The 20,644-nt window shown below is 32.2% G+C and overlaps 1 protein-coding gene and 2 non-coding genes across 3 annotated transcripts; 1 reads left to right on the top strand and 2 right to left on the bottom strand.

Moving 5' to 3' along the window:
* Positions 1-6,413: 6,413 nt before the first annotated feature.
* On the bottom strand, positions 6,414-6,487 carry Trnan-guu (transfer RNA asparagine (anticodon GUU)). The gene has a single exon. It is a non-coding gene; the product is annotated as a tRNA-Asn (tRNA).
* Positions 6,488-11,925: 5,438 nt separating this feature from the next.
* Positions 11,926-11,999, top strand: Trnan-guu (transfer RNA asparagine (anticodon GUU)). The gene has a single exon. It is a non-coding gene; the product is annotated as a tRNA-Asn (tRNA).
* Positions 12,000-12,750: 751 nt separating this feature from the next.
* LOC128178028 (uncharacterized) lies at positions 12,751-15,935 on the bottom strand. Its single transcript, XM_052845018.1, has 4 exons — positions 15,810-15,935; positions 15,262-15,457; positions 14,615-14,958; positions 12,751-14,510 (listed from the first exon to the last, which is right to left on the bottom strand). Exons 1-4 carry the CDS (start codon positions 15,933-15,935, stop codon positions 13,938-13,940), a joined length of 1,239 nt encoding a protein of 412 aa, XP_052700978.1. The 3' UTR covers positions 12,751-13,937.
* Between the last annotated feature and the right edge of the window lie 4,709 nt (positions 15,936-20,644).

Raw genomic sequence — 20,644 nt, 5'->3', positions numbered from 1 at the left:
CTTCAAATTTTGGTATTTGCAGAGGCACTTTACATGAGGGTCGGATAGAGAGAGGTTTGAAGCAGTGTCTGTACTTGTGGCTTAACGAATTCCGCAGACCACCACAGAAGGTGACATTCTTTTACAAGCATGGACACATGTTTCATGATATTGCACAACAAAACGAATATTTAATGACAAAGGATCTTCAGTGGCAATTGAAAATAGATGGAACTGAAAATTTATTATCAATTCTTGAACCAAGATCGGGTTTGATCTCCTACACCCAGGATCAACCTGAATCCCTTACCAAAGAGTCAGCTTTAAAACTAAGCTTTGAAGAATCAGACGTAGGTTTTCTCATAATAAGGAATTTAGGAAATATTGGTTGAATACGAAAAGATAGATGTCTGTATACATTATTTGATTCTCATAGCAAAGACAATAAGAATGGAAGAAATGTTCCAGATGGCAAAGCTGTTGTGCGCCAGTTCTCTTTCCTGTTGATAACAGTTATAATAACGTAACTAAGTCACTATGACCAACCATATGAGATACATACAGTCGTCATTGTTTAAGAAGCTGTATGTATCTCAAATGGTTGGTCATAGTGACTTAGTATACGTCAGATAAAACGTTATATGCTGAACCAATTCAGAATAGTACATAGTACAAAAGGAAAACAACTAACAACATGGTTAATGTAGAACTCGTAAAGGAAACTGTAAAATTTGCAAAGTAGAATGAAAAGGATTACCATATAAAATTCAAGTATAATAAATCAGAACAAATGGCAATATTAGTAGACTTTACCATTCAAGTTCCAAGTGTGGCAGACAAACACAAAGAGTAACACCTCAGCAGATAACAAAAAAGAGTATATTGTAGAACAGTTTATATACCGTTTTCGGACAGTAAGATCCAGCTAATGAACATGAGGTTTAACACACTGGCTTAAGCTGCTCTGTGTGAGATTGGCATCCGAACGATGGAAATAGCATCACTGAGGAAATAATTTCTTCTTTTATGGACCATAACCTCTGCCAGAGCTCCAATTATTGAGGAAAAACTGAGGGCGATGATATATTCACATTTTTTGGAAGTAAGTAAATAATAATGTTTTTACATTAAGAATATTCACATTGAAATGATAGTGATGTGATCTTGTGAAATGTGTTAGTGTAGTGGAAGTGTATATAGTGCTCTGTTTTTTGTTAACAGTTGATATTCATAATGTAACACACCTTTGCATATATTTTATTATTGGTTTTTTCATATGTTTTGATCTGTTATCTGAGTAAAATATATAAAACTATTCTTTTTATCATTATACAAATAAGTGTTAAGTTATAGTAGGTGGTTAGCTTGATATTAATGGATATATATATATAACATATTAATTATTCAGTTGAACATGAACATGTTGCGCTGTGCAACACCGCGCAAAAGTGGCGAAAGGTAAATTTGGTCAACAGGGAACACTAGTTATGGCACATTCAGGAGGACCTTCCATAAGTATAGCAGTTATTACAATACACCACAGTTTTATCTAGTGGGGTAGAACGCGGAAACTTAGTTCTGAAATATACCAAACGAGCGTCCAGGAGTATTATGGATAAAGAGAGATTGAATGCCATACTTCTTCCTCACGTGTGTCACATTAAGTAGTTGATATGTATACCAGAAGGCAACCAAGTAAAATGCTTTTCCTCAATCCTTTAGCAGAGAAATACACTCTGATTCATTAAAAGAACTGTTATTGAAAATACTTGAAGTTCATATTTACTCTGCAAAATCTCTAAAATCCAGGAGCTTACCTCTTGTCCGCCCTCTTAAATTCCTGGATCCGCCCCTGAGTCATGTTCATTATAAATCATTGACCTATACATTAAGCCTTCAATACAGGCAAAATTCAAAGCACATTATCAGTTTAATAATTGAATGCGCGCTCCATAGTCATTTGATACGGTTTAATTGAACAATTCTGTCTTGTAGAAGCCAGCTGCCAAACAAAAAAAACACCTTATCCCCAACCCTGTAAATTATATATAAAATAATTTTTCGGAACCGCTCATTGCAGAAACACTCGTCAAACTGTTCAAATGACACTTTAACTGACATCCACTCGGTGTAAATAATGATGTACTCCCTAAACTATCACATTAATTTAGATATGAATTTATTTCTATCAAATTATCGTGGTCATTCTTTTCAAGATATTTCATTAGTAAAGGTTCATAGACAGCAAGGATAGAGATGTGTGCCCAAAACTGTTTGATAAGTCTTTGTACAGTGATAAGGATAATTCCCCACGAGACAAATGGCCCGGAGTTCTATCGTGCATTATATTAATTCAGTTTTATTTAGTGTACAGCACCCACGCATCAAATGAAGATCACCAACGGTTGGATTTTTAATTCATAATTAAATTTTATTAAATCCCAGCGGAATTTAATGAAATTTGCAGTATTTTTTCTTTCTCAGCAAGAACATGCTCTATAAACGAACAATTTCTTAAACGAGCTACTAACAAACAAGATGTTGGAACAAGAATATCAAGAACCTCGACCAAAATCATCTTTACGCAAGTTTTATGGTCGATACAATGACCTTGTCAGCAAGTACAATGTTTCATTAGGACACATGGTGACTGACGTTTTTCATACTTGTTAGACCATTATTATACACCGGACTGACTACAGTTTCTTCCGTTTTGAATGACCTTGACAATGAGAACACAGTGGATGCGACCGGTGGTCAGGGGATGCTTACTCCACCCCTAGGCATCTGATCTCATCACTATCTTTTGAGAGGTCCGTATTGCTCTGCTTGAAACTTGTATTTCACTTCATGGAATTTTGAGACAGTTTGTTATTGTTATTTTTCACGATATAGTTTGAATTTTTCGAATATTTCTAAAATATAAATGAATGTAGATCATTACAAATTACCTCTAATAATGTTTAAATGCAGACATTGTACGATGAAGTGTTGGACAAGAACAAAAAAATCATGTTTACTTGTATCATTAATGAACAGAAATAGAACTGTATAAAATTGGACAAGTAAAAAGCTGTCAATGTGACAGCAAACTGGGTTTTCTTTAACCGGTATGTGAACTGTATCCATAATCCATGTCAACCCCTATCCAGTGAAATGGAGTACCCTATATGCAATTTTTTGCCAAAAAATGACTAAGATCAAAAGCTGGTATTTTTTTCATAAATTATCAGAAATCAAATCCTAGCAATATGCACACCTCTAATATATGTACAATTGATCTGAAAAAGAACAACTTCCTATCTTGAAAACTGTAGGAGGAGTTATCCGTACAATGAGGGTACCCTATATGCAATATTTTGCCAAAAATGACTTAGTTCAAAAGCTGGTATTTTTTCTTAAATTATTGGAAATCAAAATCCTAGCAATATGCACACTTCTGATATATGTACAATTGATCTGCAAAAGAACAACTTCCTATATGGGGAACTGTAGGAGGAGTTATCCGTACAATGAGGGTACCCTTTTGGCAGCCGCCTGCCCGCCCGCCCGCCATTTTCACCATTTTAAAAACCGGATTCCAACGGTTAAAAATTGTTAGCTGCAAGTCCGTAGCTCCCGGTATTAAAAAAAAAGCTATAGTGCAATTTACGACGCACAAAAATTGCGCTTTTTTGGACTTGTTAACCTTATTAATACAAAAATCCTTTCGGAAAAAAATTAAATTCTTCAGGTAATTTACTACGGATATCTTTCTTAACTTGCCGCTGACTTTCTTCCAAAGACGCTAATCGACTTTGGAAAATAAAGTATGTTAAATTCACATCGAGATCGAGAGTCATCATTTTTACATATAAACAAACTGCACCACTTCACTAAACGGGGCTGGTGATTGTGTTTCAAAGAATATCAGAGGCAGATCCGGGGATTATTTAAATCTAATATTTGTAAAGAATATGTTCGGAAATAAGATTAATCAGTCCAAAACTGGCGCAATTGTTTGTGCGTCGTAAATTGCAGTCTTTTTAGGGGTTTTTTTTACCACTGAAGGCACGGTAGCTCCCAGGTCGTCCATCTGAATTTGTTCAAACGGAGAGCTATAGACCGGCAGCTTGAAACATTGTAAGCAGGAACAGGAAGATACTTCGCCGCCATCTTGACAAGTAACAGTTCCGGTATAACAATGACCTACTTGGCTAGTACACGTGATTAGGAACATAGTGCTAGATTGCAAACGCAAAAAACTTGCTTTAAGTTAAAAAAAAAAAAAAGCAAATATCCGAGATGCGATGGAATTATCCATATCCTGCTGCGTGGGGATTGGTGCTTAATCCAAGGGAACTCGTTCACACAGACTCAGTGGAATATGGCGGTTCCTTTACAGCCATTAGATGAGGAGGACCCCGGGCAAAGTTTTTTGCACTTAGTTACAAACGTATCGCAGGGTTCGGTAAAAGTAGGACTTAGGTTTAACTCTACGACGGAGAAAAAAAATGCAATAACCACAAATATTGAAATATTTTAGAATGATGCTAACAATTGCAGCCGCTGACTGGTATTAAAAAAATAAAAATTACCGCTACAGTTTCAAAATATAAAAGCTGCTTTGATACGAAGAATTATGAAAATTGAACACATTTAAATACTTAAAGTGTAATAATTGGAAATAATATAATCATAAGTAATAAGGAATAATTATTTAATATCATGAGGTGATAATTTCGGTCTTTTTGGGATTTGACCACGCCCCGACCAAAATTATCACCTCATAATACTCAAAAAATGATTCCTTTTTCCTTAAGTAAGAGCATCAACTATATATTATACGGGGTTTATTTCTCCGTATAAAGTACATAAAAATGAATTAACTTGCCATAACCCTGGACAGTACAGAACTAAAATTAACCATGAGATATATCTAATTTACAGATGCAGCATGTCTCAATGGTGCTTACGTATCAAAGAAAGAGTCCTAAATACTCTTAACTATGACATTCAATATGCATGTTTGATTCAGCCTTTAACAACTCAATGTATTAATAACCTCTGTTACGTGATCTCTTTTCTACTTAACATGATAATCCCAAATTGAAGTTAGCAGAATATGTAATTTTCCAAATTAGTGAAATAAGATTTTGCTTAGTGACAAACTGAAAGTATACAGTGTATGTAATGTATCTGCTGGGTATGAACTGTAATGTATTTATTTTAAAAATCCAATTTAGGTTAAATATATGTTGCATACGGTAACTGGCTCATCCATTCTATTGATAATGGTATCAAGTTTATGCATATACATCACGTGCACCTTATTTGAATATGTACTAGTTCTTTTTAAAATCTAATGAATATGGTAACCGGGTTGCTAAAAATGTAGTGCCAGAAACTTTGCGGGGAAAACTTTTTTAAGATCAAATAGATATGATGTAATGATAATTTTCAAAGGACTAAATGAAAATCGTCATTTTACTGTAATTCTTTGTTTTATTTGTACAGATACATTTGAAGTTTTTTCATAATTTACATTTTGATTTAAGTGCACACAAGTTAAAAATATGACACCATAAAGTTTTACTATTTCCGCCATTTTCGCATTTTAAAGCAAAAAACGGCTTGTTTTCAAGCAGAATTCTTAAAATAATTGAGCGATTGCTTGAACAAACAAAATACTGTCATGTTGTAAATTTTGAATTTGCTGGGTGGCAGTAAATACAAAATTTACAACATGACAACTTTGTCATGTTTTAAATTTTGTACATGTATTTACTGCCACCCGGTAAATTCAAAATTTACAACACGACAATACCTTCACCAAAGGTGTATTTCTCCAGTACTTATAAGTGACAAAAAGTTCGTTGTTGTTCAAAGAGTCGCTCTATATTTCCCATATATACATGTACGTATATTAACTTTTTCTTTCTAACATTTGCATTTAGTAACTATTTCTAGCTTGCCGATAAACTAGTTCCCTTTGCTTTCTTTCATTAGTAACTGGTTCTTTTGTACTTTTGGATAAATTGATTCTTTTTTTTACTCTGCAAGATGTGTAATATTAATAATATATTTTATTTATACAGATTGAGAATAATACAATTTATTTATAAAACTAGTTCACATTGTTGTCCTAAACTCGTATCCACAATCAGCAACAAAATACAACATTAGATAAAGTTTTGAAAAGTGTGCCGAACATGTGTTTGAACTGTGTGCAATTATATTTTACATAAAGTAAAACGTATCGTTAAAATTAAAATAAGGTAAGCTGACTCAATATTTTTCGAAATAAATGTTAGGCGACATTAAAAAATTGTAATTGTGCATCCATTTTATGAAAACGTGTATATTGTTAATATTCTTCTAAAATATTCTGGTTTAGCTCTGGAGATGTGAAATAAAAATGAAAAAAAAAATGAAACAAGTAGGTAAAAAGGTTACGTCCCTGGGTGGGCTCGAACCACCAACCTTTCGGTAAACAGCCGAACGCGCTAACCGATTGCGCCACAGAGACTTGATTGGCGACAATTAAGCACCTGATATAAATTGTTAAATCTCTATTAAATCGAGATTAATATGTATTAGTTGTGCAGAGGATGGATTGAGAGGTGGCCTTTTCATTAGAAATTCTGATATTGCCTTAAAATAATCAACTGACCAGGAAATATGATGACCTTAATAAATATCAATCTATAGGTAGCTATCACACTTATCTGGAAGTGTTTATCATAATTATACGAGGGGTTATCAAAATGATTCATGGACAGGGGCCATAGAATGTACTCATCACATGTAAAGTGTTTGTTGTGGTCATGATGAACAAAAGTTAAGAGATTCTAAATAGTTTAGTGTACATTTAAATTTGGAGTTATAAATATTACATGTCGGTTAATCTGATGTTCATATTCTTAAAATATATCGGTATTTATTGAAAACAATATTCTAAAGTTTAGGTTAACCAATTTAATCACGTTACACGTTATGCAAGTTATCAAACTGTAGAAATATCATTAACGTTAGTTTACTCTTCCATTTGAACCACCGAATCATCCGCCTGCAATTTTGATAATAGCAGCGGAACATCATTTATTAAGTTATATCAATTCAACTTTGTTATAATTATTGCGTGTGTGTCAGCCACAGATTTACGAAAACCTTTTACTCGTTTAAATTGTGTTATGTAGAAAATCCTCGTTAATTAACCCATATTCTTTATAGCTAACGACGGAGGTATTCGTTAAGAATGTTATAAAAATGCAGAAACAGAATTCAGATATGATATTGAAGTACATGTATATACCTGAGTAGCATTTACAAAAGGTGTTAAAATACACCAAATATATGGATACACAAAGTGAGGTATCGAAATTTTCGCAGTTATTAAAAAAATATATAATTTGTTTGCAAGGGGGGGGGGGGTTAATTACTGAATATTCTTAGTTAGCAATTTAGGAAAATGTTAACCCAGTATGTTAATGTCACTCTAACCTTCGTTTTTAACTTGATTAGAAAATTTGAAACGGGGTTGCCAACATATATATATAATATATACTTTTTCATTCAATTTAAATTGAAAGAAAATTTTGAAAACAAACACAGCAGTCAGAATAAGAAATCGATATATACATTTATAATGTATCGAAATATTTTTTTTAAAATATGATATTTTTTTTCTCTATTATATTTGAAATGAATGAAATTCGGTTATTTCGCTTTATTTTAAAAAGACAACAATCGGATATAAAGAAGAACAGTTAAGGGCAGTACTTATTCTTTTCAATGCTTTTAAAATATTTTTTTTTCGTTTCAGTCATTGTCTTACAAGAATCTTGAAAAGAACGTGATCATACATTGCTGGTTTAGACATCTAATTTTAAATTGAGTTGGTGTCGGTACTAATTTTAGTGTAGGACTGAAGAAAATTAGTTTCCCACACAAATGTTTTATCAGTGGACTGACTGAAATCCTCTTCTAGCAGAAGCAATAATGTAAGTTGCCAGGGGAGAGGAAATTAGATTTATGTAAAATGAAGCAGAATTGGAACACTAGCAAATTAGAAATGATATACTTGAACATGATTCTCTGACTTCCTCATAACCGATTTAGAAAATGTTGATACCGAATCTAGGGCAGACTCTTTGCAACAGTTACATACTTTATTGTATAAACCTGAGGGCCTGCCTAACAGTCTAAACTTCTACATCTATTGCAGCCAGATAGCCATGTAAATGACGCATTATTTCATAGATAACCAGTCATTCATTTCTTTATTTTCCTTGTATTAATTTGTCTAAGCTCAAGGCTATCAAAGGGATGAATTCTGTTATAAGTTGTAAAATGACATAGTTTACACACTTATGCTATGCCAGAAATATACTGTATCAGGGTAACGGTATCTGTGCATTCCAGTGATATATTTTTTTTTTTAATTCTTTGACATTTTTGAAAGTATTTGTAGTCTGTTTTTCCGTTTTGTTTTACGAGCAATATCAGTTTGAAGATTATGCTTTTAAAATTGTTATGGATTATGCCAACAAAATCAGCCTGCTTTTGAAATATCAAAAGGTTTTCCTCAATATAACTGAAAAATAAGCAGAATCGACAATACGAAACATTATTCCATTGATGACGTGAACGTTTGGTTCTGCTTTTATCAAATAATAGAGAAAACTCGTTAGAACCATCTGAGTCGGTGCGACAGTGTACTAAATAGATTTTGACATGCATATTATTTTACTAGTTGGTGTCAAATTACAGTACGTCCATGAAAGGTGTGATCAATTTTCCCACGTTATAAAATAACTCGCGCATGTTTGTCTGCATAAACTGATTTCAAAGTAAAAGGTTACAAGAAAAGGTACTCTGTTAGAGTTGTTAACTGCATAATCTAATCAATGAACATGTATATTACGATCCATGCTCACTTCACCTTTAATGACTAGGATTACACGATGCCTTGAAGGAGCATGGTCACGATTTTGGTCAAATTGTATTTTTCTGTTTTTATTATTTACAGTGCTTTAGGAATGCATTTCCAATGACCAAATGAAATTGGAGAGTCAGTAGTGAAGTTATGAGCAAGATACAGGGCTAAAAATTCTTTGTCGTATAAACAAGGCTCGTGTCCTGTTTTTGTTTACATTAGTTCAATATACTGGTAAAAGTTCTTTTTCAAGCTGATTTTTCCATCTTCTTATTCATTTTAAACATGAAGAAACAGATCTTAACGTTTACCACATTCATTTTCGGTCTAAAACTGGAGTTCTAACTTCAACGTTCAAAATGTAAACAAAAGCTTTGTTTACATAGCAAAGAATTGTAAGCTCTGTTACTTGCTTATAACTCAACGAATGAAACTTAAGTTTTGGTTGCCTATTAAAAATGCCTTACTGAAGCATTGTAAACATTAAAATCAGAAAATAATTTTTGACCAAAATCGTGACCATGCCCCTTTAATTCCATCTGTAACACTGTGCCTGATAATTATCCCAGTAGTAGAGTGATACAGAGCTTCTATATCCAATTGAATCATATGTGCTTTGTAATAAACCATTGCCTATAGAATATATAACCACTTCTGTTTATTGTGCATCTCATAGGAAAATGAAAACTCCTAAAACAGAAAAAAATCCTAAAGGACATTAATGAAAACCTGAAAGATATTTTAACCAACTTATTTCCGAAAAATAAATTTTCTATTCAATTGGACATTTAATTTTCTGACCTGATCAAAATATCCTTAAGAAAATAAAGTCAAATCCTTTTGGAAATTTGAATTTCTTTAAGAAATCTGTTTACTCCAAGGAAAAATAAATTTCAATCGGGATAAAAAATTTTCAATTAGTTTTTAATTTTAAAAAAGGTATTTATCATATGCCAAGTAAGATACACTCAAAACAAAGTTGGTTATATAGCCTATAGGCAGTGGTCTATCATTAACCTTTTAATATGATTCAGTTAGAAACTGCGCATTTTAAGAAGGCAAAACACCTTGTCACTGAGAAAATTATACAGCACACTGTGCATTGCGTGGTTCACAAATATCAAAACAAATATTTATTACTGAGATGGAATCTTTTTTAAATGTTTTGAATGTTTAAGACAGGAGATTTTAGAATTCATATTAACTCTATACTGTCGAGAGTTTAACCTACCCTCTTTCATGAACATAAAAAAAAGTAATAAGTCCACCTCGAAAAAAACGAAGATTAAAAATTTGTCAAGGAAAGGAACAAAATTAAGCAAGACAGTGAACAAATGAAAATCTATACTATATAATGTATATTATTGTATAAGGTATGAAAAGCTTAAGGTTAAACGCGACATCTTACATTACGTGTATTTTCTTTTTCTCCGCAATGGCAATGTGAAGATTTTCACTTCATAATTCCAAAATTATATTTTCATGTTATACATGGATGATATTTTTTCTATTTGAAAATATAGTTTCAGTTGAAAATATTTAATTATTATGACTTTATGAATAAGCATTCAATTGCATTTTGCGTGTTATTGAATGAACCGAAAAATTTATCAAAATATTCTAACTCCAAAAAAAAAAAACTGGTAAAATATCCTGAATTTTTCTGGGCATGAACAAATAAAGAAAAAAATATATCAAGGACGTTTTAACGGTAAAATAGGAAAGCAAAAACAAACAAACAAACGAACCACAACCAATATTCAGGATAAAAATCAACAGCCAAAATGAAATTCAACAGAGAACAAGCAGATTGGCTGTTTTGGTTTGCAAAATTTGACAGTTTTTAAATTTAAAAAGCTACGAGCTCGTATATGTAGATGTATGAGAAACTATTACAAACAGTCAATGGTATTTTGCTCTTTAATCAATTCTGACTGAAATTTAAGCGCAAGAAAGTTTGCTGCAATATATCTACATCTACACTACATATCTGTCTCTGAAATAATAAAACATCTCTAAACGCAATTTGTTTTAAATATAAAAACAGATTTCAATTCAAAATGGTATTAACTCTAAGATATGAACTCAGGCTTAGAACTTGGATGCGGTTATTTTTGGAGGGATACGTGTAATTTGATACCAATGAGCAGAAAAAAACTAGCAAATTTAATCAAATGGTATCCCATCATTTTTGGTAGTAAAATGATTGTTTTCTCTTATATTATCAAGAACATTAACCTTACCTTTCACTGTCATATTTTTTAAAAACAGTAATCATAAATAATTGATATATGTGAAACCAGTTTGTTGAAACGGAGAAAACCCTTTGCAGTGGTTATCAATGATTAACTTCTCCTTGTGTTATTTTGTCATACCTATCTTGAAGAATGAAGGTACTAGGTAAATCCATGATAGAACGATATTTATTTATTCCAAATCAGGGCCCTTTAAATTTGAGCACATAACATATATCTTCATAAAACAATACATGTACATGATATTATGGTTGTCTTATATAAGTATTTGACATATTTATCAATCTGTTGTCGCTTTATGATAAAGTTTAGATAATTGGGCCCATGATTGAGACACCTTCAAATGGATTTTGTAAAGTATTGTAAACAAGTGTCACGAATTTGTATCATATGATGTATAATTACATAACATAATGACAGATAGTTCTGTAAGGCGATAAATGTAAGGTATGAGACAGAACACTTGTTTTAAAACTGTACCGATACGCTTAATGAACAAAAGGTGACGTGTCATTTTGCCGAGGTAAAACAACTGATAGATCGCTTTGACAGTTGTGTGACGTATTGTGAACGAAATCTCCTTTTTAAAAATGGCATGCAAGCCAGCCAACAACATATTCACTTAATTATCGTTTTTAATGCATTCAGAATTATTTAACAGGATCATTAGGATCATTTATTTAACAGGATCATTATTGATACATGAATTAAGTAAATGGGCATATGAATATTCTTTTAGGTAATTGAAAACTTTAAAATAATTTGAATAACATCGTCTCTGTGGCGCAATCGGTTAGCGCGTTCGGCTGTTAACCGAAAGGTTGGTGGTTCGAGCCCACCCAGGGACGTAATAACGTTTTACTATATTTGGAATGAATTATGATTTTAGTACTTTTAAAAGTCCACATAAGAATCAGACAAATAGTGATACATGACAGTTTTCAGAATTCAATGATTTTTTGTGCAAATATTCCTTTTACTATACTGTTCAAGCATTGAAAGAATTTATGAAATCAGATTACAGTTGCTACGGATATCTTCACTTCGCAAATTCCCTTGCAACCACAGGTTATTCTTTAACAGATTGCATAAAATTCTCATATTTCGAAGGGGTCAAAATCTGTCTTGATGAAATAAAATATTGGTATGAAGCTTTTGTCAAGAAAATTGACTGTTTGTTCTGTTAAAAAAACTAAGATACAGAAAAAAAAAATTTATGGAATTTTATTTCTGGGGGGAACAAATTTGTATGTTTTGCAAAATTTGCTGACTCAGCATTTTCACAATTCTAAGTGAAATTCAACAAGATATAAAAAAAAACCAGCAAAAAAAGATAGCAATTCAAAACATGTCAAGTTGTTATTGGGTCCAATCTTTATCAGAATTCAATAGAAAAAACATGGGTTTTTGTTTAACAAGGTTGTTGCTTAGCAACGAATATCGACATTTTTTACATTCTAAGAAGCCCAAAATGTGATTGTTAATGGCTTATAAGTAAATCTCTTTTTTAAATATCACTATAAATCATACAATATAAATAAGTTAGGTGGTTAACATCATATTTCAACATAATGATAAATAATTGTTGTTGTTGTTGTTGTCATGGTAACAATTAGGTTGTCATAGCAACAAGGGAAAAATATAATTTTGTGGCAGTTGACAATAATTGATAATTCATGTAACTATGTTGATCGAAACAAATGTAGCATTTAATTTTTAAAATTGTCAATGGATCGTGTGATATTAGAAAGAGAGAACTCACAGGCTAATTAGCATAGCTTTACCAGCCTTTTCTTAAATACTACACAACTGTTTCATCTGCAACTGTGTTTCCTATCTCTCCACTCTACAACATCATGTACAATTAAAATGAATTTAAATCACAGGTCATTTGACTCATTTTATATAATATCAGTAATCAATGTTGCAATTCTATATTGTGACCAATGATATAACACACTAAAAATATTTCCCCCAAAAAAGAATGTATGAAGTGATTTAATACAACAGGACCACAAAATATACATGTACATGTACATAGTTCTTATACATGTAAAATGCTGAATCATCTTTCTTAAGTTTTACACCATTTTCTTTTTTCTGTTGCCAAAAAAATTGTAATACTTCAGATTAAAATACAGTGTATGCAATATATAAACTTAGCAACTTTTATTTTCATGGGCTTTTTAAATTTATTGTATCTTGCTAAGCAACAAAAAACTGTTGCTTGATAGCAACACAATCAGCCCTAGAAGATCATAAGTGTTAGTCGTTTTACTACATAAATGGAAATTGGTACCTAAAGTGTATAAAAATATACTTGTTTGTTGATTATTAAAACTCTTAAAATTCTCATGTGAATGTTGGTGACTTTTTTTGCTACACCCACTCCTTATAAAACTGGTTTTAATCAAATGGTCTCTCGATCACACTAAGCATTGCCCGTTTTGTATTTTATAAACTTGTTTAAGTGACAGCTGTCAAAACTGGTACACTTGATATACTAACCGTACACTAATATCTGTACATAATCACATTAAGAATTCTGGTAGATCTACATCAAAGACTTCAATGCACAGTAACTTATAATACATGTATACATGTACACAATAGCACAATATGTATTACATGTAATATTTAGAATCCAGTTTTAAGCATAAGTAGACACTATTTTTGTCAAAGATTTTGAATTCCTATTGAAATTCTGCTATAACATCAGCCTTTGCAATATTCAGAAAGATTGCATCCAAATCACCATCATTCATGTCGTTAGTAGATGTTTTTTTTCATAGCTGAAAGTCTTGAAAAAAGGAAGATATCTGACCAACTGCCAAATATTGGTTTGGGTTGAATCTTTTTTCCCCGCGTTCGTTCTTGGCCACTCTCATATTCTGAGAAACTATAAATGGGTGCACCTTTGTTCCACCATTCTCTCCATGTTGGAAGATGTCAGTCAAATAGGATTTCAGATCATCCGAAAATCGAGCATTTTTTCTGTCTTTTTTCAAGGCCCACCCCATGTCAGACTGCACATAACTTTGATCTGTGACTTCCTCTCCAGTACTAGAAGCGTGTTTCAGGGTATCCTCTGACAATAAAGAACATGCATTCCGCCATCTCATCTTGATATCATCATAGGTGGACATTGCTTGAAGTTTATAAGTATGGTTGCCAAGGAAACAATGGTTTTGCATATCCCCATATCTAGTAAAGGTCTGAGTACATCCTTCTTCAGGACAAGGAAAGCAATGATCAACTGCATAATTCTCATCATTCCTACTATCTGTGGGTTTCCGAATGTTCCCTTCTGCTCCATGACTCGCAACAAAACCTGATTTTATTTCTAAATCTGCAATATCCTGTAATCAGAAACAGTTACTAGTATTGATTATTCATTGAAAAAAAGCATTTTACGTGATATCAATGTTAACAATTTCTGTACTTGCTTCTCATTCAAACTTACTTTGTTTTCATGTTCAATAGGGAATTCTTTGCCCCTTCCAATGTTGTAGGCTCGCCAAGTTGTTATAAGTCCTTCACCAAACTTCACATTTGATATTCTAGTGATGCCTTTTATTGGACACTTGGCTGCAGGAGAGGGTTTTTCAAGGAGTTCAACATTTGAAGCTTGGCATCCAGTCGTTCCTCCATGCAAGTCTATAGCTGATTTCATGTCAGTAGCTGTGATGATGTTATGGCCTGATGCTGCTTCTTTACTCAACTTCCCTCTCATATGGGCAATCTTGGCATCACAATAAGATTTCCCACTTTGGGCCTCGCTGTAGTCATAGCTGGCTATGGAAATACCTGAAATAGATAACATGTGCTCTCTTCAACATCATGAATACTCCCTTTTTATGGCATTAGTAATGAACACATTTAGCATGAAAAGTGTTATATTTAAAAAATTCATGACTCTGAAGTTAGTTATAAAATTTATTTTACTCTATATATAAACAGAATTGGTATATCTGATTCAACTGATGCTTAGCATTCCTTTGATTTGATTATACCCTGAAACCTAAAAACCTAGGACAACCTTTATGCTTTTGCTTTCAGCAATTTGGTTGCCAATATAAATTTTAACTTATAAAAAGCAAAATCCCTTACCAGTACGCCTACTAATGCCTGGAATGGCAAGCCATAAGTTGCCGCAGTGGTAGCAACCAGCATTATCACTTCTCAGGAATGCCCTAGTAGTTTTTGGAAGTTGAATTTTGATGTGATGAAGTGTGTCCTCGAGGAGACATGCAACTGCTAACCAGTCCTGTTGCACTCCATCCATCACATGTGCAAATGTTCTATGCTAAAAACAATTCTTTATAACTGAGTTTAAACCAGTATAATATCAGCAGTTGACTTACATGTAATTTAAAATTGCGAGTTATTCTGTTTGGGATAAATTTTACTCAATGAGTTGCTTGATGTATCTCATCATTAGATATTATTTAAGAAAGCATGTGATAAAATTAAACTGGTGTATCTTACAATGAAGACACAGAGTAAAGCATATCAGTACACTAAGTGTTTGACAAGCCTCTTCGTCATGAAGTAAAATATTTGGAAAGGACAGAAAGATGAATGCCATTGGACAGAGAGAAACATTGACCAACAGATACATAATGACCATATCATTTTAAGCACTGGAGCTGTCTTACCTTTAAATTTGAGTCTTCATCCTTGTAAATGCACACAGATACGTGCCAATTTAAGCCCTTCTGGCCATACCAGTTGCTCTGTTTTTCTCTGAATGTAATCGGTAAGAATTTCATGGCCCAGTCCATAATGAGCACGCATGTGTTGAGTGAAATAAACAAAAAATAAAAAAAGAAAAAGGTGCACATAATAGGTGATGCAATGATTTTGCATTACAGTTGACATTTTAATTTTAGTTTTTTTTAAATGATAAAACATATAAAATATTAATAAAATATTGAATTATAGTTCTACCAAACTTCAATTTTATAGTTATACCTTTTTTCATATCATAGATCACATTTTTTCCATGATACAATGAAGTACAAGATGGAAAGATGATATGTCCAATGCTTGTAAAATTGCATCGCGGAAATGCATTTGCCCTGCACTCCTGTCAACTGCATGTTGTGAACTAACTGGCCCATAATATCTGTCATAAAAATATTCAACTTCACCATAATCACGATTCCAGTTCTGCAAATTATTAGGTAAATCTCTGTGATACAGATATCCCCCGGACCCACCGTGATTTTGGATGTACGTATATAAATCAGTCCCATCTCTGAGAATGAAATCAAGCTCTTCGCTAGACAAATTTGATATATGTGGCATACGCTGCATAAAGACAATTAAAGCTATGAGTGCAATTGCAGTACACTGTACACCATTGTAAGGCCTAAAAATATTGCACCCTTGATGCATATTAGCTAAAACGCTCCTTACCATTCTGATGTTTCGTGGGGAAATCCTCAGCATGTGCCGCTATTTTGCGCGGCAATGAACAACAAATATGGATCGTTATTCCTGCAATTACGTTATGTTTCCCATTCATAAAATAATCCTGTACTAAACTTTGAACTTAATTTTTTGAATAACTATGATTTAGAAATTTGAAGATCATGACTTCTGTATAAAATAATTAATTTTTACAATTTTTTAAAATATTGCACGAACATGTACTTACAACGCACGGGCGATTAATTTTAAAAACTCTAACTGTCACTCGTACTTTATATGCTAAATCTCGATCATCCAGACGCTTCTTCAATTTGTAGTAAAAGAGTCCGAAAGAGTCTGGATGATAATAAGTTTTTGTTGTTGTATTTTTGCTTCTTGCGAGAAAAAAATATTATACACGTATATTTCCCCCAAAATACCATAATTTTGTTTATTTTAATTAAACTTTATATTAATTTATTAAAAAAACACCTCCGCAACTTATGCACAGCTCCGCAGTAAATCATGCGACTTTTCTAAACTTATTTCATATAATGGGCCGGCTCGTGCCGGCCCATAATGAGTACCCTCAGAAAAAAATTATGAAAGAGCGAGTAACTAGAGCCGTATACATGTAAGCAATTAAAAATATTATACAATCATGTATTACGGAAAGAACATAATTAAGAATTAATCATTGCTCGTTCTGATTTATCTATAGTTAAAAAGTTATACATACAATGCTTTTTAAAAATACAAAAGTCAATAAGTAAATTTCCAATATATAACTTTTACATATAAGGGGTTTGTGGAGTAGTCAGGGTGGTGCCTCCTCTGTTGTTGGTGGTGAATTTAGACCCGAGTCCTCCATAGTCTTGGATAGGAATATTCAAGACCGTCTGATTTAGGTTTTTTGTTTGTCGTCAACACAAAAACCCCTTTGGAAAACAAGTTAGTTTTCCATCCAATAGCATTAGGTGTGACCACGTATGTTTGATCAGTGTAATGGTGATCATTTGCCTAAAACCATTGGTTTTAGGCATTTGATTCCCGTTGTTACCTCTGCAAATGGTTCTGAATCCGTACAATGTAAGATGTTCCAGCAAGTAGTACCTTTGGCCTATCTTTAGTCGGTGGTCACCATACCAATCGTAAGTATTCTCAATGTTCATGCTGCTGCTAGGCAAGAGTCTCAATCAAAGATTTGCTCTCTTAAATCTCTCAATCACCTTCAATACTTCTTCTTGAACAAGATTGAAGGATTTTCTTAAAATATGCTCTATTGTTTTCACTTTTTTTGTCTTTTCTTGTAGTTTCATCGATATCTTTTCTAATTAGATGACTGCCATTATTAGACAAAATCTATATTAAATAGTAGGTATTACTGTTGATGGATTTACTTTTTACATAACATGTTCACTTGTATCAATGTCTTTTCCGTGTTCATTTTTAATTTACCAACAGACTCAAGCAGAATTCTAATTCTTGATAACGATTTAAGTAAAAACAAAGATTTTTAGGGGGTGGGGGTGGGGGTGGGGGTTGTTTTTTGTTTTTGTTTGTTTTTTTTTTTGGGGGGGGGGGATGTTTTTTGTTTTTTTTTTCTTTTTTGTTTTTTTTTTCATTGTTTAATATAGCCTTGTCAACTTCAGTCTTTATTTAATAAAAAAAAACAAATCTGCGCATATGAATCCATGCTCGTTTCCCTTCTCAATTCAACTATTCAAAGCCAAAAAAACTTATGTGTAACATTAATAGCTTTTGTTATAACAAAGAAACTCAAACTGTATATAAGGGTTGTTTTCTGCATAATATCTATAACTTCTAAGAATTGCTGTCTCACACAAATTTATCCACGTATTGGTGCATTGAAGAAAATCCAAACAATTTAACTATAGACCTCGAAGACTTTTAATTCTCAAAAGCATCTACTTATGTACTTTAAACATGCAATGACTAATCAGACTTTGGCGTATATATGGACACAACGCCATGCTCAATTTCCTTACGTCCACAGAATACCTCGCGCATGTGTGTCTGTATATAATGAGTAAAACGTTACAAGAAAAAAGGTATTCTGAAAGAGTTATTTGATGTTACTATATTATGAACAGATATCTTCCTGATTAATGTTCACATGATCTTGCCATCTATTGTAACTTTGCCGTAATTCCATTTAAACACAATCCCTGACAGTTTTCATTGAATTTGCATATTTAATATACTCATGTAATTGAGCGCTAGAAATGTTAACAAATCAAGCTTATAATTAAGTGTACAGTACACTGTTGAGAGTTAATTTTACCTTCTTTTGTAAAACAAAAATATGCAAGAATGGCGAGAAAATGAATAGAGAGTTATGAGACACATAAAAACCATCAACAAAGATGCAAGATATAATTTCTTTAGATTTGTAATGTACAAGAAAATAAGAACAGAATTTGTACAATTGAAGCACAAGAAATTCGACTGATCCTTTTAAAAATATAAAACACAGAGAACAGAATATGTGGCTGTTTTGATTTACCAAGTCTGAGATTCAAGGAATTTAAGGTTACAATTACAAATCGTTTTTTTCTTCAATTTTTCTTTCGACGAGCCTGCCATTTAGAAATCTTGAACCAATGATAAAATATAAATGTACTGGGCATTACGAATTTTATATACACCCCATATCTAGCTTTGCAATTGTTTATGCATGCCAATGGTTTTAAATAAACAAAAACAAGATTTCACTACAAAAAGCGTTATTCTATGGTATGATAGCAGAATGATATGAAAATCGACTTTTAAGAAAATCTAATGAATTAATTTCGTAATTCATTTATTGCCTTTGTGTATGTTTAACTTTATACCAATGGACAGAGAAAATCATAATCTAGTATGCTGAATCAAATAATGATTGATTATCACTGGTATTTTGTCTTATCAAGAACTTTAACCTTAAGTTTCACTGCTGTGCAAGAATACATTTATTTGATAATATCAACTGGTGAACCATTTCATTGTAGAAACTGGCTTTACGTCTTGCAACGATTAAAAATTATTTGTCATTTACTGTGTCTTCTGTTATACCAAAACAAAGAATAAAAATAAGTAAAAAGGATTATGTGTAAATATAAGTAAATTACCCAACCAAGGACGTTAAAGATTTTTGTTAAATATTTGTACTATATATGGAATCAAATATCATCATATTTGTTATACAACAATTCTGGATGGTTATGGCTATTTTGAAACTATAATAATCTCTTTGAGAAGAAGAGATTAACGTAAAGATACAGCAAAAATGTCTAAATTTAAAAGCTAAAAATCTGGATTTTTCCTTTACTAAATTATAGTTAATAGCAAAACAAATCGTATCTTTAAAAAAATTAAGAAGGAAAAATCTAACTTGTAATTTGGTGACCATCAAGCCTCTTTAAGGACTCTACATGTTCCACAAGTTCTCATAGCATCTACCAACAAATCTTTTAAATAATGCTCTGCTATAACCTATTACTTAGTTAAGGACATTTCTCCAATTTAATTTCGAAATGTGGATGTTTATCAAAATCTTTTTACTTAAGGAGGCCGACTTTAGTTTGCATTGCGCATGTTTTTGCGCATTCTAATATAATACAGTTGATTTATACTTCTTATGAGTTTTTTTCGATATCATTTATAAAACTGAACACAATAAACAAAATACAGATAAAAATATTTAGATTTTTAAAGGAAATTTTTATTTTTAACATGATTTTTACGTTGTGCGGTAGGGGAGCATTGCCATTGCGCTTTTATGATGTTATGATAAAATGAAGCTTTGTAGGAGTACGTTATAAGAAATGACATAAAAGAAAAAGTAATAATTGTACGCTGTTGAAATTTTATATACAAAATGATGCTATCTTCGAGGACATTTTCCTTATTTTTGGAATGAATCCATTATACCAATCATCATTCGTGATGATCCAAATATATAGCAAAATTTGGTACATTTTAATATTTTGAGATGGCCACTACTAAAAACCAGACGATAGAATTTTGTTTTTTTTTTACATATAAGGTAGGAAATGATATTACTAATCATATATAA

This window comes from Crassostrea angulata, chromosome 3 (genome assembly GCF_025612915.1).
Source record: "Crassostrea angulata isolate pt1a10 chromosome 3, ASM2561291v2, whole genome shotgun sequence".
Lineage (NCBI taxonomy): Eukaryota > Metazoa > Mollusca > Bivalvia > Ostreida > Ostreidae > Magallana > Magallana angulata.
Note: the sequence above shows the minus strand (reverse complement) of the source record. Positions and strands in the feature narration are given on the sequence as shown.